At 29.9% G+C, this 25,823-nt stretch overlaps 2 protein-coding genes across 2 annotated transcripts; both read left to right on the top strand.

Annotated features, from left to right (window-relative positions):
• Positions 1-82: 82 nt before the first annotated feature.
• LOC113869903 (L-lactate dehydrogenase A-like) lies at positions 83-1,996 on the top strand. The gene is made up of 2 exons (XM_027506422.1): positions 83-691; positions 1,553-1,996. The coding sequence occupies exons 1-2, from the start codon at positions 83-85 to the stop codon at positions 1,994-1,996; spliced, it is 1,053 nt and encodes a 350-aa protein (XP_027362223.1).
• A 17,810-nt stretch (positions 1,997-19,806) lies between these two features.
• Positions 19,807-25,608, top strand: LOC113869417 (protein NRT1/ PTR FAMILY 6.3-like). Its single transcript, XM_027505735.1, has 5 exons — positions 19,807-19,986; positions 20,062-20,239; positions 20,521-20,560; positions 20,675-21,225; positions 23,267-25,608. The coding sequence occupies exons 1-5, from the start codon at positions 19,872-19,874 to the stop codon at positions 24,147-24,149; spliced, it is 1,767 nt and encodes a 588-aa protein (XP_027361536.1). The 5' UTR covers positions 19,807-19,871; the 3' UTR covers positions 24,150-25,608.
• The last annotated feature ends 215 nt before the right edge of the window (positions 25,609-25,823 follow it).

The following is a 25,823-nucleotide window of genomic DNA, read 5'->3' as shown; positions in this document are numbered from 1 at the left end:
TCATAACCACGATAACAAACAATACCATTGTAGACATACATTTTAACATCTCTTCTTCATCAAAACGAAACAATTAATGGCAATGCACAAGAGCAGTTCAGGCTCAGCGTTGGGACCAGGGGGCTTGGACCTAACGCAGGCCTTCTTCAGGCCCATTATGAACGCAGCACCTCCTTCTCCCACAAAGCGCCACAACAAGGTCTCTGTTATTGGGGCAGGCAACGTGGGAATGGCCATAGCCCAAACCATCCTCACTCAGGACCTCACCGACGAGCTCGTCCTCGTCGACGCCATTCCCGACAAACTCCGCGGCGAGATGCTCGACCTGCAGCACGCCGCCGCCTTCCTCCCACGAACCAAAATTCACGCCTCCACCGACTACTCCATCACGGTGGGTTCCGACCTCTGCATTGTAACCGCTGGTGCCCGCCAGATAAGTGGCGAGTCCAGGCTAAACCTGCTGCAGAGGAACGTAGCCCTCTTTCAGAAAATAATACCCCCTTTGGTTCGTTATTCCCCTAACACCGTTCTACTTATCGTCTCTAACCCCGTTGATGTACTAACTTACGTGGCATGGAAGCTCTCGGGGTTCCCTTCCAACCGCGTCATTGGCTCTGGCACTAACCTTGACTCCTCCCGTTTCCGTTTCCTCATCGCTAATCATCTTGACGTCAACGCTCAGGATGTCCAGGTCTTCTCTTTTTTCACCCTTCATTCATGCAAGATAACGCATTACTTTGACACAACATAGTACGGAGTATGATAAATAAATCTTAAGAAATTAAAATAAGATATTACTTAGTTGGACACCTCAGCATTAATTTATAAATACATATGTATTCCTAGAATGTCACAAAAGCTTCATTAGTTCTATTTGAAAAGGCATTGACTCTGTATAATTGCCTATTGCTCATTACATGTTACATTTTATATATTTTTATTGCTCAATATTTTTTAATTTTTATAGAATGTGAAATGTGATTTTGATTAATCTAAAGGTTAATTTGAAGGTTTTTATTAAATTTTTAATTTTATTAAAAAATAAAATTAATTTTCACTAGTATTATCTTTTTAAAATATAAATAAATATCAAAATTTTAAACATATTTACAAATATATAAATTATATGAAATTTGATATACATAATTATATAAATATTAATGATTGATCTTATAATTTATAAAATATATTAAAATTTGTAAATATTTAAATTTAACAACTGGTTGAATGATGAATCTTACATTTTATGAAAAATTACTTAAAAAGTGTAACATCTTATGTCTTGCCAGAATACAGAGGAAAAGATAGAGATATAGGTGGTAATTTTAGTTTCAAAGTATTTGAGTAGCATTCCAATTTTATAGAAGTTTAAAAAAATGAAAGATGTTTCTTGAATAGGTATCTCAGAGTATAGTACTCTGCGTATCAGATTCGGATACATAAAACACTAATATTGTCGTTTTTTGAGTATCAGAAGTTCATATTAACTGTGACTTTCATTATTTTTACGTCAAATCTATATATGTATTGTAATATGGTTCTGTAATTGTAGGCTTATATAGTGGGGGAACACGGTGACAGCTCGGTGGCCCTGTGGTCTAGCATTAGCGTTGGGGGTGTTCCGGTGCTAAGCTTTCTGGAGAAACAGCAAATTGCGTATGAGAAGGAAATGCTAGAGAATATACACAAGGAAGTTGTACATAGTGCGTACGAAGTCATTAGTCTGAAAGGTTACACTTCTTGGGCAATTGGATACTCGGTGGCAAACTTGGCCCGAACCATTCTTAGGGACCAAAGGAGGGTTCACCCAGTCTCGGTTCTCGCAAAGGGTCTTTATGACATCAATGGTGAAGAAGTGTTCCTCAGCTTGCCTGCACAACTTGGAAGAGGAGGGGTATTGGGTGTAACCAATGTGCATTTGACAGAAGAAGAGACACAAAGGCTTAGGGACTCAGCCACCACCATCCTCGAGGTGCAGAATCAGTTGGCTATTTGAATTTTCTTTCAACCACCCTTTGATGAAGTAGTCACCTAGACACTCGTGTATCAATGACAGTTTATCATCCTTTTTATCTTTCTTTTTCTTTGGCAAGATATTGTTTGGCCATCTATGTACTGAGTTTTTTTTTTTTTCTTTTGTTACTATAATAAAAAGAGATGTATTTTATATTCACTACTAATCCAATCATAATTAAATGATAGTTAAAGCAATAATAATGTGAACTTAGCGAAATTTGAATAATAACATTGATCCCAGAGGAAGGCGACGGGCTATACTCAGGTCGTAAGGCCATGAAACCCCTTACTCTCAACCAGGGATACTTCTATTAATGGTAGTTTATAAACACTCATATCCCACCTAACTTTACAAATAAAGTTAACTCAATAACAATAGGGAGGTTAGACAAAATATCATCAATGATGAAAAAGGTAAAGTGAAATGATGACATGTCAATTAATTTTTAAAAGGTATAAAATTTTATAAACTTGATTAGTATATGAAAATACTATATTTAATAGTTAAATTTATAAAAGTTACGTTTAAGTAAGTCATTGAAGATTTTATTTCACTGAGTATATCATATAAGGAAAGGATTAAAACAAAACAATTTATACACAAATGACACATATTATATATACGTAAATATTAATAATTATAAAATTCCATATTTCTTATTTAAACAAAATAAAGTCTTATAAAAAATATGATGGGAAAAATTTATTAAAAAAGGTCAAGACCCAGGCTCACTCCTGTCTAGATCTGTCCCTACACTTTCTCCAAAAAGTAAATAACACCTAAATAAAATAAATAAATAATATATTACGATTATAAAAAAATTTATACTATACATCAATTAGAATACACATAAACATGAATGATTTCAATCTTGTTATCAAAGCTTCTCAAAAATATATTAAGACTTGATCCGTCCCATACATGTGGCTAAGAGGTATATTTCTTATTTAAAATATATTTTATGCCATTAATCATTCCTAATTTCTTAATAATATATTTTCTTTGATTTCAAATAAGGCCTACGCTACATTGAAATGAGAAAGAAAGCCCAACGAACCATCGCTCAGCAGTAAATGAAAAAAGCGAAATGACAAAAACCAAAAAATAAAAGAAAAAACTCTTTATTTATTCAGTGTAGACCCAAAAGAACAAAAAGGCCTAAGCGTTAGATGATGGACATATAACTTAAAATTAGGAGGAAGTTCCCTGAGGTTTTAGGCCCAAGGTTTAAATTTAAGTCATAAAGGCATGGATAATACTTCTTTAATTATTATTAGACCAAGCTTAACTAATTATTACTCACATTTATAACTGTTGTTAGAGACAATTCAGATGAGAGCGGAGAGCTAGGGGATTTAAATTGGGTTGGGTTTGACTCGATAGATTGAATGTTTTGGACTCACTTATTTTATTTTAACTCGTTAAATGTGAATCAATAATAGAATTAAATAAATTAACTTATTGAGTTTATTTTAAATTTTTAAAAATAAAAAATTTATTTATTAATTAATATTAAACTTATTAATATAAAAATATTTTTTTAATTTTAAGTAAATTATTTTATTAACTCACCAATATTTTCTTATATATAGCCCGTTTGGGTAACGAGCTGGCCTTTTTAGCGGAGTGTGCTGGCCCATTTTAATACTCATGCAATTCCGTCCATTGATTGCAGTTGCACTATCCATTCTTCAAAAGAGTAGAATTTTATTCTTAAAAATTTTGGAAAATCGAAACGAATTACAATGGTAAAAGAAAAACGAAAAGAGAAACCAAGATAGTACTTCGAAGCAGGAACTGGCATTTTCCGAGGTCATGTTTATCCTTGATGCATCTCCTTTTCATCGCACCCACATGCCAGTTTCGCCCTTAATGATTAAATTTGATTTTGATTTGGATATAAATGAAGAAATAACAGAAGACATTAGAAAGTTTATGCGTAAGGTTAGTAACATACTTTTTGAACTTTTGTTTCGCCATCGGATGAATTTATGTGAGTAAAAGTTAATTTAAAGATGTTGAGAAGAGCGTGTTTGTTCACAATTCTTCTTTTCTGTTGTTTAAAACTCTTTTACAAGTTTCCACTGATTAAATATTGGTAGACGGATTCCAACAGATGAGAATAAAATAATGCATAAAGGGGTAGCCACGGTTGAGCGGATCTTCAATATATTATGGTCAAACATGCCAAAAGGCCCCCACCCTAGATGAGGACTTCCCCACATGTTGAGAATCTAAATGGGGGCACTGCCACATGTCTACAGGTATCAATGTGTATATTCTACAAAATTTTCCGTTCCCTCTTCATTCCATGGCACCTTTGTCCACATCTCTATACCTGTCTTTACACTGTTCTTAAAGCCAAATTTAAAGCAAACCTTGATCGATGTGACAATAATTGAAGGTCAATTTCTTTTTTATTTTCTAACGTTTTTCCTTCATATGTATAACGCCACCTGTGTTTATCCATTTTCAATGTTTCGCTATTATAATACATTTCAACGCTTAATTAGCTAACTGTATCCAAAACCACGGATAAGCACGTCTTGAAGCAGCACATTACAAGTGAGAGACATGGTGTATTTGTAATCCACACACATTGAGCATGCGCTTCACAAAATAACATCATATTATCAACCAGAGATACTAGTATATACTATATAGACAATAATAATCAATTATTGCTAATAAATAATTGTAGAATCATATACTTTACTACTGAATGTCAACTTCTGATTCTCGAAACTTATATACTTGGTCATATAGACTTTTTATCTATTCTTTTAAAAAAATAGGTATGAACGACCAGGTGAGGGATTCAAAATCCTTCCATTTCTTCTTCAAGTTGCAAGTATTTATTTATTTATTTTTTTGTGAGCGAGGAAATTGTATGAGGAGATGAATATATATATTAAGCCAGATCTTAAATTAAATATTCGTTTCTTCCAATCTCATAAAGAAAATGTTTTCTACACAAAAAAATCCGGTACCTGCAGAGACTTCACAAGTTCACATTCACATAGCTTAATGTGCCAAGCGTAAAAGAAAAATGAAAAGTGTATGTTGATGTAGTGAGTAGTATGTCCTTTTTCATATAATGTTATTTGTTTAGTGTAAATTTTGTTTAGTGTGAGTAACACAACCCTTCATATAATGTTATTTGTTAGACTTGTTAAATAGTCTTGCTGAGTTTAACAATAGGAGGCCATGATTATAATGACATAACGAACCTATACATTTTTACTGAACCTGTACTTTCATGGTGGATGGAACTCACAACAATTAAGTAATTGTGTCCAATTTATATAGTGCAAAAAAAATGATGATAAAGAGAATTAAATTATTGATATAGATCTACATTATCATTTGAATGGCTGATTCACAAGAGAACTCACATTATTTGGAACAATATGAAGTCACAAGCTCGTGTTATCGAAAAAAATGAGACATGCAAATCTGTAAAATTCCTTTCTGAATCTGATACAATCTATGATCCAAAAAAGAATTATCCTTACAGATTATATGGATGTGCAAACTAAAATAACCAGATCGAGTTAATGTACACGTCATTAATCTTTATGATATATTCATTGTTGGATTTACTTTATTATTTTTTAAGTTATAATGTGTGATATGTACAAGAAGAAAGATTATGTAACTTTTAAAAATGAGTATTATTGTACAAACGAAGGCTAAGAACATACTATTTTTTTTTTTTAGATTATATGTGTCTTTCAAGAGAGAATTTTAGAATTAAGCATGTATTACTTTAACCAATTTTCATAGATAAAAATATCTCCTTTAAACATACTTTATGTATTTATTTATTTTTATTATTTAAATAATTTTTAAAAAAATAATTTATAAAATAAATACTTTGAAATTTTAATAATAGATTAACTATACAAAATTTATTAAATAAATATGTTTGAAAGATTTTTTTGCTGTATTTTTCATGTGTGAATGTAATATATAAAGAAAAGAGGATAAGTATAATTTTTCAATTGAAAAAATGTAAATATAATTACCATTAGCTTGAAAAGGTAATTCTGATTATTTATTGTTGATTTTTTTTCCATTAAATGATTGACAAATCTTTGTGCCAACAAGACTTTTTTTTTTCTTAGTTTTCGTTTTGCATCTTAAAATTAAAAAAAAAAATTGAAAGAGTTCTTATAATACTAATTAATAAAATAAAATACAAAAAATATTTAATATATAATTGAGGGCATAAAAATGATAAATATGTACTTTTAGAAATACTTAAAAGTACTTAATATTGCATATTAAATATTAGTAATTAATATTCTCTTAAGGAGATTTATATGATAAAATTCTCTGCAACAAAATAATCTCTTTTTTCGATTATAATAATATCATGTTATTTAAAATATAATATAATTACCAAAAATTTCGTTTGCTAACTCATTATTGTAATATTTTATTATTTAACATTTTTTAGAATTTAATTAATTTTAACCTAATTATAACTTATATTAATTCTCTTTATTTAGCCTCAACATGTAGTTTAAACTTCAGTCACATGCTTGTTTTTCTATTATTGTTTAAGTTTATTTTTATTTTTTTTTGTAGTTTTTTTTTTAATATCACAGATCAAATTTTTTTATATTAAACTTTAACATTATATTAAAATTTGATTGCTGGCTCGGTCTAAGAACATAAAAGAGAATGAGCATAGATTTATAGGACATATTTATCTAAATAATAATCTTTTAAATTCATAATTTTCTTATTTATATATTTTTAAGTTGTTGGTAATTCACTAAAATTATAATTTAGTTAAAATACACAATAAAATTTAATCATGAATTATTATATTAATAAAAATTATTAAATATTATAATAATTAATTTAAAAGAAACATGTAATATATTCGTTTATTGATTAACAATTTAAAACTAATTTATATTAATAATTCATCAAAATTAAACTCGTAACTTTTTTTTATTTATAAATAATATGTGTAAAACACTAAGCATAATAACTAGTTTATTGATAAATAAAAAATGACATATTTAAAATTGTAGGTTATTTTTGACAAAAATAAAATAAAATTCTAAAAAAATAATAATAAAAGACACTTAGAATTTAAGAAAAGTTATAAATAATACATACAAGTTAAGTATAATAAAAAAATTAAATTCTCTTTATATAAAAATTATTTAATTAAAATTTTTTAATTTTTAAAACTATTTTTAAAGTATTTATATACATAAATTATAGTAATTTTAAAATAGTTTGTCTAATCACTGTCTTAATAATTTTTAAATGTTAAACGAAGGAATGTTGAACATTTTTTAGAGACGTCATCAAATATATTCTTTTACATTAAATATTTTTTTACTAAAAAAACACATTAATTAGAAATTGTCTTCTAAGAGTTTATCTCCTATCTTTCACACACACGCATGAATAACTCCTATCACTTATATGTATGGTTATTTTTCAATAACTTAATTGATCAGTTATGATTCGTCAGTTTTAGTACAAAAAGTCGTACTAAATAGTATCACACCCTTTAGTTATTGATCAGTTATTAGTATTTTGTGTCTATACGTCTTTGTTAAGTGCAAAGTGCATTTTGGGGAAGATTTTTTTTTTAAGGAAAATAATTGTTTATTTTTTAAAAATATTTAAAATATTTAAAATAAGCAATTATATTTTTAAAAAAATAGTTAAAGTAAGTAGGTATCAAGAAGTTAAAGACTAAAAGTTTAATCAAATAATATTTATTATTTAAAAATAAAAAATAAAATTTACATTTTTAATTAATTTGAAATATTTAATATTTTTACTCTGTGGCAACAATTCCTTACTTAAAAAATACACGTTTGTGGTGTCATATGGTGCCTACCAGCTTAAGGTTATCCGACTCGAAGTCGTTAATGGGGCTTCTCTCTCTTCCATTATGTGTTTTCTTTAATCTTTCTTTTTGTTTATCCAAACAATTTCTAAGAAACGAGAAAACAAGTTGCTTAAATAACTAGACGCTGGCTAGTTATTAAAGTGCTATTATTGATCCACGTGTTACGTTGTCAAGGGATTGGATCTTTTGAATAACGCGAAAAGCCGATTATGAACTTCATTAAAGGGCCGTATTAGACTGAAAATGATTCATTAAAATAGTATTAATTTCATCACCGACTGATAATTTTGTGAGAAGAGAGGTTTGAACGTCTTTGTTCAAGGGAACCAATCTGACGTATTAATGTTACTCTCTTTTCCTCATATGTATTAATGGTCTTATTATATCAGTCATTAATGTTAAATTAAATTAAACTCAAGATGGATTGTGTCACGCGCCGTCCAATTAAGTGTTTTTTCATCCTTCTACTTGTTTGCCAAGATTCGACTTCAATTTAACTTTCTTATTTTTTATAATAAAATACTTATAAATTAGCAGCAATCGACGTCAACCACATATCTACGATTGTTGAGAACAAACCTGTGGTGGAAATAGATCCGCGTGGCCTGTCCATTCTTTAAAATCTTTATCCTTATTTCCACGTATGAAACCAAACAAATTAATCGATCAACAGAAAACCCTTTTTTTGCCAAATAAAAAATTCATTTAATTATAAAACTAAAAATAATTAGAATAGAAAATAACAGTAGTTAAGATAAGGAAAGTGCATACCCATAAAGGTTAGCTTTAAAGGGCACGTGAATGTGATGATATATATAATTTAATTCATTAACATTAAGAAAAATTAATTATATATTATAAATTTATATTCTATTTAAAAACATTCATAATATTTAATAATAAAATCAATAACTAATATTTTAAATGACTAAATATATCCAATAATATGAATAATGAGTAATTATTTTGCTAACACAAAGCTCTCTAATAAATAAAAGTTTAAAAAATTCTTATGTCGTCTTAAATAAAAAAAATACAGATAATTATTTTTTATGAAAAAATAAATAAGGAGCTTTTTAAAATAATATCTTTCAGTTGTCGTCGGTTAATAAATTTAAAATAAAAAAAGCGTCAGAATAAGCGATGATTACAAAAATGAGGTGTTTTTGTCACAATCAATGTGCTCACTATTGTCGAGGTTTAGCAGCATGAGCCTATCGTGTGTATGCAATGCTAATACATTAGTATTAACGTTTAGCATATGAGTTTGGATTGAGCTTTTAAATGAAACATACAATAAAGAGTTGGGTGAAAGCTGCTCCAGTTTAGTTACCCAAATGTATAGAAATGTATCGATGTAAGAATTAAAATTAAACTTGCACACTGTAACTTTTACTCCTCATCATCAATTCCCATATATGATTATTTTAAACTTTTTAGAAAAATAAATTAACAATGTTGTTGGGTTAGTGTATTTGTTTGTTATTTGCTTAATATGATTTTTTGGGAATGTCTTCATTTGTCCTTTTAGCCGTTGGTTGTATTATTTTTAAGCTCTTTGAAAATACTTTTTCCTTTCAATTTATTATAAGACGGACTCTAAAAATTGAAGTAATTTTTTTTATTTGAGCATCTCTTTGCTATTTTTTTCCCTTAATTCATTAATTTGCAATACTTTTCAATATTTCATAATTTGATTTGATTTGATTGATTTTAACCCTGTTTATGTAATTGTGCCAAAATAAAGAGTATTTTTTAGAGTTGAGTTTTTGTATTGTTTTGAAAAAGTCCTGTATAAAGCTCACTTTTAGTCGAACTATCTAAACGTCAGGGAAGTTCTGAATTTATTACGGGTAATAAAGCTTAAGGGTATGTTGCTTGTGGTGAAAAACATGTCAGTATCGTCCAAAAATAGTTAAAATTAAAAATATATATAATGAAGTACCTCTATCCCTTTTCTAATTCTCATCAGAATGCATGTGGATTAGTTTTTTTATACCTAGTATTTAGAAATAATATATTAAAAATATAGTATTTTTGAAAAAATTATTAAGTTCAAAAATTCAGAGATAAAAAATTTTTAAAAATTGTTAAATCTCAAAAATCGTCATTAACAATTTAAATAAATAAATAAATTTTGTCATTAAATAAATTTAAAATAAAAAAATGGTAAAAAAAAGGAGCCCAGCAATGTCACACTTACGCTCTCAACGTTGAAAAACATCGTCGAAGAGAACAACAAATTCAACATTATTAACATAAGTTGATCACTTTTCAACCTCCAAGTGGGATTATTGCGGAAATATTTGATCAGATTAAGAAGAGGCATGTCACCTTCATTTGCATATATAGCTGCATTTTGAGTCATGGTCAGCTAAAATGATATTTGAAATTTTAGACAAAAATCATGTTATAATTTTGAGTAAGCCACCAATTGTATCTTTTGACGTTTTACCTATTCGTCAAATTTATTCCCAAATTAGAAAATAACATGTTTAAAGTATTCAAGTAGAAAAATACAGTATTTAAATAGCGTTAGTCAATAGTGATGAATAACAAATAACACAAATTCAAGTAAACTACTAAATGGTCTCTAACATCTCATACGTTCACTAAACTAGTTCTTAATATTTAACATATGCATCAAATTAGTTTCTAACATTAATAAATTTGTACGTTAAATAAATTTTCAAAAGACGTCTCAGCATCATTAACAAGTCACTTACACACTACATGACAAATAGTAGGTCATGTAAACATTTCCTTAATCGATAACCAAAAAATTATAATACTAATAACTAATTTAAAGGACAGGACATTATACGAAGTTAGTTATTAAAATTGAATAATTAAGTTTAAATATATTCTTTATTGATAAAACAATTAAATCATTCAATCTTTTTAATATATATTTATACGAAAATAAGATATTTTAATATATTTTATCCCTGAAGATGCAATAGTGGAAGTATAGTTGATAATATTCTATTAGATATCCATTTATTTGGAAAAAAAAATTACACTTTCTATGATGGTATTTTAAATTTTATATTTATAATATTTTTTAAAATATTGGAATTTAATTTTTAACTTTTTATAGATAATTAATTAATTTTTTTAGGTCTAACAAAAGTGGGATCCAAGAGGCAATAGACCACCATGGTAGATTATGACCTGAGTGGATATTTATTTCGGTTTCACTTCCACGTTGGAATTTAATTTCACTACATTGTTAGGGTAAAAGAAATTACATTGAGTAAATATCAATTTTGTTCCTCCACATTTGAAGTATTAATTACTTTAATCTTTAATTTTACAATTGTTATTATATATCTATATATTATTTTATAAAATGAATTTTTTTATAAAGTTAGAGGCTAGAATCATCGACGCATATAATAATGTAAATTATGTTTTTACATTAATATCAGTGGAATAATGGCAGAATAATTGTTTTATAAACTTAGTTTTGCAAATTATGTTAATAAAAACCAGATGTATCATCATTTATTAAATTTTTTTTTTATAGGCAAAACAAATCTTATTAAAAAGAGTTTAAGGGGAACTCAAAACTCATATACACAAAAAATTACTTACTCAGAGAAATAAAAAGCAAAAATATACTTATGCAAAATTAAGACAGATGCAATTTCGTGAGTTCAAATACCAATCAGCTAACATAATAGTTTCTCCCTTACTAACAAGTGAAAACCATTTCCAGGATCTCAGAATAATAGAATCTAAGACTTCCCTCTCATCCAAAACACCATTAGAAAATATAATTCTATTTCTATTCAACCACAAAGACCACATTGTACTTACCCAGATAATTAATAAGCATATTCCTTCTCTTTTACTACAGCCAACACCAACCCAAGAAAGCAAGTGAGTCGATAAATCTGAAGGCAAAACCAGTGAGAATCCAAGCCAACGTGCAGTAAAGTACCAGATTTGAGATGAAACTGAGCACGTTAAAAATAAATGAGTTGGAAATTCCTCCAAACCATGACAGAAACAACAAGTTATATCATCAATTTGAACACCACGATCAATCAGTAAACCTTTACAAGGAAGTGCATTCAACAACAATTGCCAAGAAAAAACCAGACACTTAAGAGGGACCTTCCCTCTCCATAGCCTTTGCAAGGCATCTGCCGTACACTGATCTACACTATTAGGACCACCAAAAAGTTCAAATAGCCATGAATACGCAGATTGCACTGAATAACAACCTGAAAAATCTGCCCTCCATACCCATTTATCTTCTTGTAGTAACTTAATAGAAACTCCATCCACAAGCTCCAACAAAAGATTAAAGCTCGAGATCTCATATTGAAAGAGTCCTCTTCGCCAACTAACATTCCAAACCCATCTAGTGTCATCATGAAAACCATTCTCCAATACACGTGATTCAACATTTCTCGCCACTGCAAATAATCGCGGAAATGCTTCACACAATCGCACCCCTCCTACCCACTTATCTCTCCAAAAAAGAGTGTGTAAACCTGCACCCACACTTCTATCAAACTTCTCATCCAGCCATGAATTCCCTTGATGAATAACCTCCAGCAAATCACGCCACCACAAAGAACATCTGTTGTGAACTGATGAACGTTGAAGAGAAGAAGCTAATCTTCCATATCTAGATTCCAACACCCGCACCCACAATGAACTAGAACAGTTAACACCTCGCCACAACCATTTACCAAGAAGCGCCCAATTAAATCACTGCACATTTCTAATGCCCAAGCCACCATTCTTCCGCGGTCTACATACAGTTTTCCATTTCACCCAGGGGATTTTAGATCCATCCTTAACACCCTTCCATAAAAAATTCCGTTGGATAGTGACAATTTCCTTTATTACCGACTTCGGCACCTTAAAAAAGGATAACGAGTGCAATGACATAGAATTAAGAACGGCATTAATCAAAGTCACCCTACCTCCAATCGATAAATACCTATGCTTCCATGACGCTAACCGCTTTTTAAGAGCCTCTAACACACCCTTCCATGCACTAGGCTTTCTCGGGTTAACACCTAACTGTAATCCGAGATACTTTAATGAGAAACTACCAATCTTACAATGTAGGAACTCTGCAGCCAAGTTTTTAAAGTCATCACCAGTGTTAATCCCCAATACAAAAGATTTATGGAAGTTAATTTTCATACCTGACATTAATTCAAAGCTACGCAATACTGCTTTCAAAGTCCACAAATTCTGCACCGAAGCCTCTCCCATAATCAATGTGTCATCCGCAAACTGCAGCAAAGAAATATCTGGTCCCCCTTCCCCAATCGTCACACCAGAGAACAACCCACAAGTCACTGCCTTCCGCATAAGAACTCCTAACCCTTCCGCTGCCACAAGAAAAAGAAAAGGGGCAAGAGGATCCCCCTGTTTTAGGCCCCGCTCAATATGAACCTTCAATGTAAGATAACCATTAATCAAAGCTGATAGGCTTCTCCCCCCCCCCACACACAAGCTTCCATCCAACTGACCCATTTGTCTGAAAAGCCAAAGCTACGTAACATAAACAAAAGATATCCCCACTCTATCAGATATCTGTTGTGGGCAAGACACTTTTGACACAAGTGCTACAAAATAAAATAATAAAGACTTAGGTAGCTTCCCATTTCTACAAAATTCAGTAAGCATATCCATCACTTCTTCCTTGATCACTCCTCAAAACCTCTTAAGGAACACAAAATTGAAACCATCAGGCCCCGGACTTTTATCACCCTCACACTCCAAAATCATCTTTCCCATTTCCTCCTCCGAAAAAGCAGTAACAAGCTCCTCATTCTGTAGAACAGAGACTCTTGGTAAATTATTAATATCAATAGTAGGTCGAAGCCAACTTCTACTACTAAAATGAGCCGCAAAATAGGACACCACACCTGTTTTAATCTCATTAACCTCTTTGACACATCTCTCTCCAATTTGGAGCGCATATATATTATTTCGTCGCCGCCTCCCATTAACACATAAATGAAAGAACTTTGTATTTAAATCACCCTCTTTCCCTCATCTCACCCGAGCTTTTTGGGCTATGAGACTCTCTCTATTCTTCCTAGCCTTCCAAATATCACCCACCAACATTTGTTGACGCTTCTTCTCCAGATCGGAAAGTTCTTTAACAGAATTTTTATCATCAATCAAGCTCAACTCAGTTGTCAAATCAGAGATCACCTTATCAACATTTCCAAATACCTCAATATTCCATTTTTTTAATGCAATCTTAACATTCCTTAACCTCTGGCTAGCTCTCTGGGCAGCCCATGGAAGGGTAATATCTCTTTTCCACGCTTCCTCCACCACCTCCACAACTTCTTTATGAGTCAGCCAACAATTATTAAATCGAAACGGCTTCGGACCCCAGTTAACCACTTTGTGCTTAAGAATAATGGGACAATGATCAGACACATCTATGCTCAGAACCTGAATAAAACCATCTCCCCAATAATCAAGCCAGGAACTAGAAACAAGGACTCTATCCAGCCTGCTCATCATAGAAGCATCCCCTTTTATCCATGTAAATTTTTTACCCACAAGTGGAAGATCCACAAGTTCCATTTCCTGAATGAAAGAATTGAAGCCCTCCATTTCAGAGATACCATAGTCTGCCTGACAACCCTTCCTCTCTCTCACTTGTCTCACAGCATTGAAGTCACCCAATATACACCACATAAATTTGCCAAGACCCCTTCTTGTCATGAGCAAATCATCCCATAACTTTCTCTTCTCACTTAGTCTACACGATGCATAGACATTCACCACAACACATAGGTTTTCAGTAGCCAAAACCTGCAAGCAAACACCCAGGAATCCAGTACCAGAAAAGGAGAAAAGTATTTTACATTTGGAAGTATCCCAAAGTGAAAGCATACCCTCACTTCTGCCAATGGAAGGCAAGGCACACCAATCAAAATTCACAGAACCCCACAAACGCGTACATAAATTACTATTACATATTTCAAGTTTTGTTTCCTGAATCGCCAAGAACTCCAGACCTTCAGAGCGAACAATCTCACACACCTTCTTTTGCTTTACCGCACTCCCCTGCCCTCTACAATTAAATGAGCCAATCTTCATTTAGTATCAAAGCGAACCCCATATTCTTTCGCAATCGTTCTATCACGTACCTCCATCTCAATCAATTTCTCTCGAACCTGCTCATCATTCTCATGTACCACCAAACCAACCTTCTTGCCAATGTCTAGTAACTTCGATGCCATTACCTCATCATTACAATCTGTAGCAACCATTCGCTCTCCCACCTCTACTGAAGGATTGGAATGATGCGAGTTGTCGGAACTCTTGGAAGCATTAGCTGAGATTTCATCAGTTAGCGATACATGTCCTCTAAGTTGCGATGACATTGACGCTTCTTTATTATGATTCTTAGAGATTTATTAAATTGTGTTATATATATAGACAAAATGGTTGTTCTGGTTGACCGAAAAATTTGTCTAGCCTAATTTGCATGAGCCAATTATATATACTAACTGTGAGACCAATGTTGCATGTCTATTAAATATTATCCTTTTATTATTGTATGGTTCAAATTACTTTTAAGTCCTGAACTATGCAATAAAATGGTCGATAAAATCTAATCTGTAAGGCTTTTATGTAGTAGGTACCAAAATCCATGCGGTTAATTGTTTCTCACTTTCGAAATATTCAAATCGTTTGTAAATATTTATGCTAAAAATCTAACAAAGATTTTAAAGATAAAAAAAATTAAAAAAAATTATGAAAAATATTTATTATATAAAAATTTAATGTTAAAAAATAATAGTTTATAAAATATAACTAATATTCTTCAATTAATCTAAAACACTCATCATGTGACTATATACTTTACCCTATCCCAAGTGCATCTCGCGGCAACCGGAGAACAAACAAAAGGATGTAAAAAAGCAACTGCAACGCACGATTATATTTATAAAAATATAAATTACTTTATTATAAAATATTGCATAAAATTAATTAGTTTAATTAATAAACAATATTTTTTATAATAAATATAAAAAAATATTTATTGTTTGATTCAATTATGCGTTTGAATGTAATTTTAATTTAATTAAAACTCGATAATACAATATAATTATGTTAATGTAATTTATTGAAATTGAGAATGAAAATAATTACTGTATTAAATTTTATTTTATCAATTAATTTTTTTAAAAAAGGTATATAAATTTTTAAAGAAGTTATGTGATCATTATAACTAAATGTTACTTTTATTCATGTATAGTTATTTAGTTTGGACTTATAATTCCCAAATTTGAAGGAAAATTAATTTCATTAAATATATTCTTATGTAACAGTTATTCATGTAAAAATATTTGCTTATTGTAAGAATAAAAATAATAAATATAAATGTTTAGATATTTTTAGTTAAAATTAAATTAAAAACAATTTACATAACTTTTTTAAATGACTATGTAGTCATTAACTTACTTTTAATAATCATTAACTCTGAGTATGTGTTTAGTGAAAATATTTCTTATTTAAGATTGTGAAATTATACATTTATGTCATAATTAATTCTGAAGATATGTATAGATATTAATGTAAAAATATACAATAATGATCACATTATTTGCTTTGTGTATAATTTATTTTTTGGTTTTGAAATTTATTTTATAATATCAATTATTTTGAATATTTTTTACTTGATAATTTAATATTCTTTAATTTGTTGGATTGCTACTTGCTTTACATGTTTTATTATTATCTTTAATATATTATAAGTATATATATATATATATATATATATATATATATAATTTTAAAAATGGCGACCATGTATAATTTCTAAATGATAATAATTTTTTATTTATATATATTATTTAAAAATTTATTATTTAAAAAAAATCTTATTATCAACTTCTATATTATAAATTAAAGTATTTGATCCAGAGTGAAGTATTTAGTGGAATTACATATTTATTTTTAATTAAAATCATATGAAAATAATATGTAAAATATATTCATTCTTTTTATAATGGTTTTAATTTTTTTTCAGTTTTTTATTCTAAATTTTTAAAATTAAAATTTTTATTAACTAACTTTTATATAAAATAAATAAATTGTCAAAAGAATTTCTATATTTATATTTAATAAATGTATCTTATTACCTTGTATAAAATTTTAAATAATAAATAATAAATATTTTGAATTTAAATTTTATAAACATAGATTAGTTTTAAAAAATCAAGTTAATAAAGACTTGTTTTAATTTAAAAATAAAACTAAAAAAACTATAAAATTACTAGAAATAATCTAATCAACAAACATAATCCGCTAGCGTTTTAAAAATTATTTATTATAAAAATATTTTAAAATGTAAAAATTATTATTTTCAGTTTATATTATAAGTATCTTTTATATAATTTCACTCAAGTAAATTAGCATATACATATTTAAACTTAAAATTAATAATTAGATTAGAACAATCTCATGTTAATAATTTACACAGTCAATTATAATAATAAAAAAAGTTGATAAATTTTTTTGAGTAAATATGAATATTTTTAAAAATTATTATAAACATTTTTTTAAAGTAATTGATATTAACAATGTGATGTAAATATATTTCTTTAATTAAAACTAATTTTAAAAAATTATATTTTATCATCACAGTATATAAAAATTTATTTTTATGTTTTATTATAAATAAAGATATATTAAATTTTTAGCAAAAAATCATCTGTCACTGTTAATGTTACCATTCAATGATTTGCCTTACTAAATGAAAAAAATCAAGTTTGAGCTTTTCAATATTATTTTTGATTTTTTTACTTTAATGGAATATGATTCTCGACCTCTTTATTTTAACTATTTATCTTTATTTTTTTAGTTTTTTAGTTTTTCAAAGATTCAAATTAAGTCTATCTCAAAATTAAGATTTTTATTATATATTTTTTGTACTTAGGTTTGTATAAATCAATTAATAAAATATCATACCTTTATTATATTTTTTTAATTATTGAATGAAATTTTAAGATACAAAATTTAATTTAAAAATTTTAAAAATTGAAGAGACTAAACATTAGAATATTAAAAAAATTAAATTTAAACACCCATAAAAATATAAAGACTAAAAATATAATTGAATTTGGATATTTGTTTCAAGAAGAAGAACAATTTGCTATGCATCTATTGGAAATTCAGGATAGATGCCTCAAGTTGCTTTTATAAAAAGTTTAGATTTCTGCTCTCTTTTAGGTGCAGAATTGTAGAGACTCTATGTTGGTATGCAATTAATTTGCTAGAAAAATATCCAAGTTATCTGGATTGAACTGAACTTGAAGTAAACTCTCCAACTAGTATTAAGTATTCAAAGTTGTAACCAAATAGAAGTGCCAATGTACTTACTAAAATTGACTTAAATTCTACAAAAACATTTCATTACTTTGACAGGATCGTGCTCTGTCTCTTGTGCTTGTACTACATAAGACCAGTAACCTTTAAGTTTTTGTAATTATAGCCTTAGTTATGTTGTCTTGTTTTCTATGGATTGTGTAGTTTATTGATTAGAAAAAAAAAAAAAGAGTTAAGTTTTTTGTAATAACGAATATAATCAGATTTTCTTGTAGTAACGGATATAAAATATGACCATATTAGATTCACCTTGTAATCACTGCAAGAAATCTAACCATGTTTCAATAACAAATATAAAATTTGTCATAAACATAGTTACAAATAATCTGATACTTAATTATGTCAAAGAGAATAATGAACATAAAGCTATTCAATTTTGTTTTGTTAATCAAAAGTATAGAAAAAGTTCTGTTAACTAATTTTTAATTTTAATTATTTGTATATAATTATAAGATATATATTTATGATTTTCATGATCTTAAAACGAGGACTGTTTTCTTCAAATGCATGCTTATAAAAAAATTACTGAAGTAAGAATCATTGCTTATTTTACGAAAATAAAACAATAATTATAAACTGTTAAATTTTATTTAAATACTCAAAATTAAAAGATAAATATCATCTATAATTTTAAATAGTCTAGTTTTCACATCTTGAAGGTAGGAATGTCTCTCCAAGTATATGTAAATTATTACTTAATTTTTAATCTTAATTACTTAATATATAATTATATAATCTTTATGATTATCATAATTTTAAAATAAAACCTATTTTTACTAAATATATTTAATAAAAAATGAATAAATCATCGTTACATCATTCTGTTAGTACGATACGTTACATGATTAGTATAGACACACAATATTTACAGTAGTAATTTTTTTATTAGACGAAATATATACCAATAAATGTAAGCAAAATTATTAACTGTTTTGTATATGAATTTGGCACTACATGTAAGTAAGATAAATTGACATGCGTTACATTATTGGGAACTAGGATAAATTATAAAGAAAATATTTTATCTAAGGTGATTTTTATTATTCTTTTATAATAATTTATTATTTTTACCTTAGTCTACCTTGAAATTATGCAAATGAAAACATTTGTCATATCAGCCATGCATTGTTTTAACAAAATTTATCGATTCTGCGATAGAAGTGAATAATTTGAATCGCTCACAAAATATTGCACCGAAAAAAGTACTTAAAAAATAAAACTAATTAAGAAAACTATTTTGAAAGTTTACTTATATATAAAATCATTATAAAACATAAATGATCAAGAAAATTTGCCAACTTCAAGTGTACATAAATATTTAAAATTATTTTTATTGTTGTTGTTTTGTCCTTTCTCATGATTGATGCATTTATTTAACATAAATTTAATCAAAGGATGGCTAGGCAAAGGATGGGTATTTTTTATTCTTATAAATAAACATTTTATATATCCTGGTCGTTTGTGGCCTTAACTTAGGTGTATATAAAGGGCACAAGCTGGTGGCATAACCACCAACTTCCCTTCTTTGTATTGTAGCATTCTATTTCACCTTTCATCCCCACACCTCACTCTGCAATGAGTACTCTCCCCACAACACAAGGCAAAACCGTACCAGATGCCTCTGATTACAAGGGTCGCCCCGCAGAGAGGTCCAATACCGGTGGTTGGATTGCATCCGCCATGATATTAGGTCTCAGAAACCCACCACCTCTCTCTTTCTCTCTCTTTTTCAATCACTGACACACGTTTCTCTTTGTTATCTCAGGAGGAGAAGTGATGGAGAGGTTGACAACACTGGGCATCGCCGTGAATTTGGTAACATATTTGACCAACACCATGCATTTGGGCAATGCTGCCTCTGCCAACGTTGTCACCAACTTCTTGGGAACCTCCTTCATGCTCTGCTTGCTCGGTGGCTTCTTAGCCGATACTTTTCTCGGAAGGTTCCAACCTCTTCATCACAATTATATTTACATGGGTTTAGTTAACCTTAGAAAACATAATTATTATATTAAAATTATAAAAATGTTATAAATACTTTTTTTAATAAAATATTTATACTATTAATCGGTTCAACTTACCTCTTTTAACATTTTCCTATTTATACATGCATCGCTCTTATTATTTTTTTTTAAAATCTTATTCAATTCACATTTGTTAACGTGCCGTCATCAACATGTGGCTCGTGAGTGTTTATTGGATTTTTCGTTTTCATCTTTCACAGATACCGCACTATCGCCATCTTCGCAGCGGTTCAAGCAACTGTAAGAAACCTGGACGCAACTTCAATTTTTTTTTTATATTATCTTTTTAACTCTTTGTTCGATTATACTTAAGTTTAACTGTTTCCTTGATGTTGTCGAATGCTATCCATATAGGGTGTTACAATCTTGACAATATCGACCATAATTCGGAGCCTACATCCTCCAAAGTGCACGGGAGACACTGTCCCACCATGCGTACGAGCAAACGAGAAACAGCTAACGGTTTTGTATTTGGCACTTTACCTAACGGCCCTTGGCACTGGCGGGTTGAAATCGAGTGTATCCGGGTTCGGGTCGGATCAGTTTGATGATTCGGACCAAGAAGAGAAGAAGCATATGATTAAATTCTTCAACTGGTTCTACTTCTTCGTGAGCTTAGGGTCTCTGGCTGCAGTGACAATTCTGGTGTACATACAAGATAACCAAGGCAGAGAGTGGGGTTATGGGATCTGTGCGTGTGCGATTGTGATGGCGCTTCTTGTGTTCTTGTCGGGTACGAGGCAGTACCGGTTCAAGAAACTTGTGGGTAGTCCCCTGACTCAGATTGCTGAGGTGGTGGTGGCTGCTATTAGGAAGAGGAACTTGGAATTGCCCTCTGATTCCTCATTGCTCTTTAACGACTACGATACCAAGAAGCAGACCTTGCCGCATAGCAAGCAGTTCAGGTAAATATTTTTTCAGTGTCTCCTACTTTTTATTTATTCACTTTTATGGTTGTTTTTGATAATAGATACATAGAAGTTCCCGAATGATTCTTTGTTGTTAAATTATTTTGCTGGAGTTTACCTCCTCCAGTAAGCTTTGACTTTAGAGTATAATCATCAACCAATGATGCATATATTATTCATAATTTTACATATAAACAAATATATGTGTAAGACAAATAATAGTATGTTTAATTTACACGCATAATTTAAATAAAGATAATTTTTCATACCCTTTATTTTAATTAAAATGATGTGAAGTGGGATAGAGAAGAGAGATAAAAAAAATAAAAAGTATATATAATAAATGAGTTGATAAAAATAAAAATAAATTATAATTTTAACTTAAATGAATAACTGTCAAGGTTTGTAAATTTATGTCGGCTGACTATTTTTTTCATTTAATGAAAATTGGTTGATGATCAACTAAAGTTAAAGTGTCTCTTTTAATATAAAACTTAAACGAAGCTATATATATTTACATGATATCTTTGTGTTAAATAATTCTTTGGAAGAAAGGTATATACGCAAGAAAAATAAAGAATATAAAAGGAAAGAAAGAAAAAGCGATGAGGAAAAAAAATGTAAAAGGTAGAAAGAAGCTGTAAAGTAAGAAAAAAAAAACGAAAAACAAACTAGGGCTATTTTTTATTTGCTGGTGTATATGACAAGCAAAATTTTTTTTTATTCCCGCTAGGGAAATTTATTTTAATAATGTTTTTTTATTTCCCATAAAGTTTTTACCGGTTTTGGATGCACACTTTAGGGCTTTTCCCACACTGAGGATTTTTCCTTCCTTCTTTTTTTTTTTTACTTAAGCTAATTAACGTTAAAAAGAATAGCGCGTAAATGATTGGGCCAATGAATTGATTGCGTGACCCAGAGCCAGAACCAGAGAGGTGGAGAACCAGTTGACCTTGAAATGGACAACCAAGTTATCTTGGCTCATTAGCTATGTGGTCCGGAGAGGGAAATCCATGAACTTAGAGCATAAGTAAATGTATGGTTTAGAATATTTGGTATTCTTGCTTTGAATTTTGGATAGCACAAAGATTAATTAATAGCCATGATTTTTATATGTCTACCCTTCGATTTGGTAAATATCCCTTTCTCTCTCGCCAAGAATTGGTTTCTGCATGTGGAGACAAGGATGAGAAAACAACTATCTTTGTATCTAATAATTGTCCATTAAGATTCTAGTCCGTCTTACGACTCAGATCGAGAATCAAATCAACTCACGTAAAAGCTTAGGGACCTCAGGAACGACATGGCTATTCCAAAGTGGACTCTCACGCATCGTTTGTCCTTCATGCAAGCTAGCGCATCTACTACTACTCTTTCTTTTCTCTTCTCTGCCTCTCTCCCACTGCTACCTCTAACACGGACAAGCCTATCTGTATGCTAAACCTGCGCTCAACAATTAATATTATTACTTGTTCTTGTTCATGTGATATCTTGTACTCACATTTTATTTAAGGAAGCTTCTTTGGTTGCTATGACCCACACAACCTTTGTGCCAAACTAAAACAAGCAAAGTGTACTTACTCATTTCTTTTATTATATTTTCTCTTACTCTTTATATTCTTGGTATACATGCATCTTAAAAATATTTTCTAAAATTAAATGAGATGCCAAAAGATGTTTCATTAAAAAAAATACATTTTTCATCAATATTACTTGTTCATGTTCATGTTATATATTATTGTACGCAAATTTTTTTTAAGAAAACTTCTATGGTTTGCTATGACCCACTCAAGCTTTTTGCCATATTAAAACAAACAAAATATTCTCACTCATATGTCATATCACATCGCTAGAGGCGGAAATTTTAATGGTTATGCACGGGCAAGGCTAATTTGATTTAAATGTATAATATAAGGTACATTATTTGCATGCATGAATGTGATTTAACTTTATTCTAGTCCTTATATTCCTTCTCAATCCTTCATGGACGTTAGCTCAAATATGAATTAATGGATATTTTAATTTGTGGATGAGGCAGATTTTTGGACAGAGCTGCAATCAAGGACTCATCTGAAGTTGGTGGTGGAATCACGGTGAAGAGGAAGTGGTATCTCTGTACCTTAACAGATGTGGAAGAAGTGAAATCGGTGCTAAGAATGCTACCCATATGGGCAACCACCATAATGTTTTGGACCATCCATGCTCAAATGACCACATTCTCAGTGTCACAAGCGACCACCATGGACCGCCACATAGGAAAAAAGTTTCAAATCCCGGCAGCATCGATGACGGTCTTCTTAATCGGAACAATTCTGTTAACGGTTCCCTTTTACGACCGCTTTATTGTTCCGGTGGCAAGGAGAGTGCTTAAGAACCCGCATGGGCTAAACCCTTTGCAAAGAGTTGGAGTTGGTTTAGTCTTGTCAGTGTTGGCTATGGTGGCAGGAGCACTAGTAGAAATAAAGCGATCGAGAAATGCGCAATCACATGGTTTGGTTGATAATCCACAGGGAAAGATTCCAATGACCGTGTTTTGGTTGATCCCACAAAATTTCTTAGTGGGGGCAGGAGAGGCGTTTATGTATATGGGGCAGCTTGATTTTTTCCTTAGAGAATGTCCCAAAGGGATGAAAACAATGAGCACGGGACTGTTCTTGAGCACGTTGTCCTTGGGATTCTTCTTTAGCTCCTTGTTAGTATCTATAGTCAACAAAATGACAGCTCATGGAAAGCAATGGCTTGCAGATAATCTTAACCAAGGGAGACTCTACGACTTTTATTGGCTTTTGGCTACGCTGAGTGCTATAAACGTTGTGTTATTCTTGGTTTGTGCTAAGTGGTACGTCTACAAGGAGAAGAGACTTGCTGAGGTGGGCATAGAATTGGAAGAAACAGACGATGCTGCTACTTTCCATGCGTAGGATTTTTCTCCTACAACCTTTTCTCTCTTTTTCTTTTTTTCTTTCTTTCTTTTTTTTTTTTTTTTTTGGGAAATAACTTGCTGCTTGTATTAATATGATAATTTAGCTTTTGGTTACCACAATTAAGATTGTAAGTTGTAACCATTTTCAAAGTGCCTATACTGTGGGAAAGAGAAAACAAATAAAGTGAATAGTTTGCTACATAATCACCAGGTCTTGTTTATTTTGAGTGTTTTCATCAATCTAATCCATTTCTTAATCATACACACATATGTTCTTTTCAAACGTGACAGTTAAGTCCCACTAACCTTTGGATTATAGTAATGTAAGACACATAATATACAGTGGGCAAAGACGAGATTTCTTTTGGGGTCCATGGCGAAAACGAGCATTGGTTTTTATCCAAGAATATAACAAGCTTTTTTTTTTTTTTTCTTTTACAAACAATAAGCCTGAAAAACGCTACAAGCCCAAAGGCAACTTTTGCATATTAAGAAAGGTATCCGAGGAGAATGGTTTAACATGTATTAATAACCATTAAACCAACAATATCAGTCCCTGATGACACTAAACTCGAAATGATACCAGTCAAAATGGAACCCCAAACATACCTGTAACCTGTTTTAAAACCATTCACGGAATAGATGATATCAATATAGGTGTGTTTGCATGTATATATGTAACCTTCTCGTATTTACATAATTTACGTATATATTTTTATACGTAATTTATTTGTCTTAATAAGTCACGTACCATCTTACATCAGACATTTTACTTTTTGTCACTCTTTTTTTAAGCATTTTTGCTTAAATTTTGTTAATTCCGTTCTATCCAGTTGGTAATACTAAAATTTCCCAAATTCGTCCATTCCAAATTTATAAATTTGAATTTTGATATATGATACAAATTGATAATTTATTTAGATATTTTTAATGAATAATTTTTTCCTTAACTTAAAAATTCTTATATCTTTGATTTATTCGTATGTAATAAAATGAAATCCTCGATGTGATAATAAAACGTCACTTATTATTGTTTATTCTTTCGTACCTTTAGTTTCACTATTATTTGACAATAGTAATATTTTTACTATTACATATATTTTTTTAAATTTTACCTTTTATATTTTATCTAAAATGTAAAATGCCTGTATAATGTTTTTTTAAAAAGCCTATACGGATCTTTGATACCTACTTTTCATTTTTACTATCTTTTTCACTAAATTTTTCGAATGAAATCATATCTCAATAATCACGTTCAAGGTTATAGGAAAATAACAAGGAAAATTTCTTTCGTCGAAGAAAGTAATAATGCGCATTTCTCCCCATTTAAACGTCTAGCATGAGCTATTCCGAAACTTCGTTCCCTGTATCTTGTCAATTGTGAATGTGGTACAAGGAACGGAATATGCTTCGAGAATAGAAATGGGAAAATATAATGTTTATCACTGTATAAGCTGAAAGGATATTTACAATTTGTAAGGCAGAGAGCTAGAAATAAAACGTAGATAAAGTAGATGATCGCAAGGATAGTTTGCTGAGATTGGTTTAAAAAACGATTACATGAAATAAAAAGTAGGAGAAACTTGAGATAAAATGTCTTTTTGTCATTTATTTTTACGAAATGAAATCAAATAGCTAATAAATCAATAGCCTTTTGGCTGAGTTAATGGCT

This window comes from Abrus precatorius, unplaced genomic scaffold (genome assembly GCF_003935025.1).
Source record: "Abrus precatorius isolate BTA unplaced genomic scaffold, Abrus_2018 Scaffold6, whole genome shotgun sequence".
Lineage (NCBI taxonomy): Eukaryota > Viridiplantae > Streptophyta > Magnoliopsida > Fabales > Fabaceae > Abrus > Abrus precatorius.
This window is presented reverse-complemented; position numbering and strand designations above follow the sequence as displayed.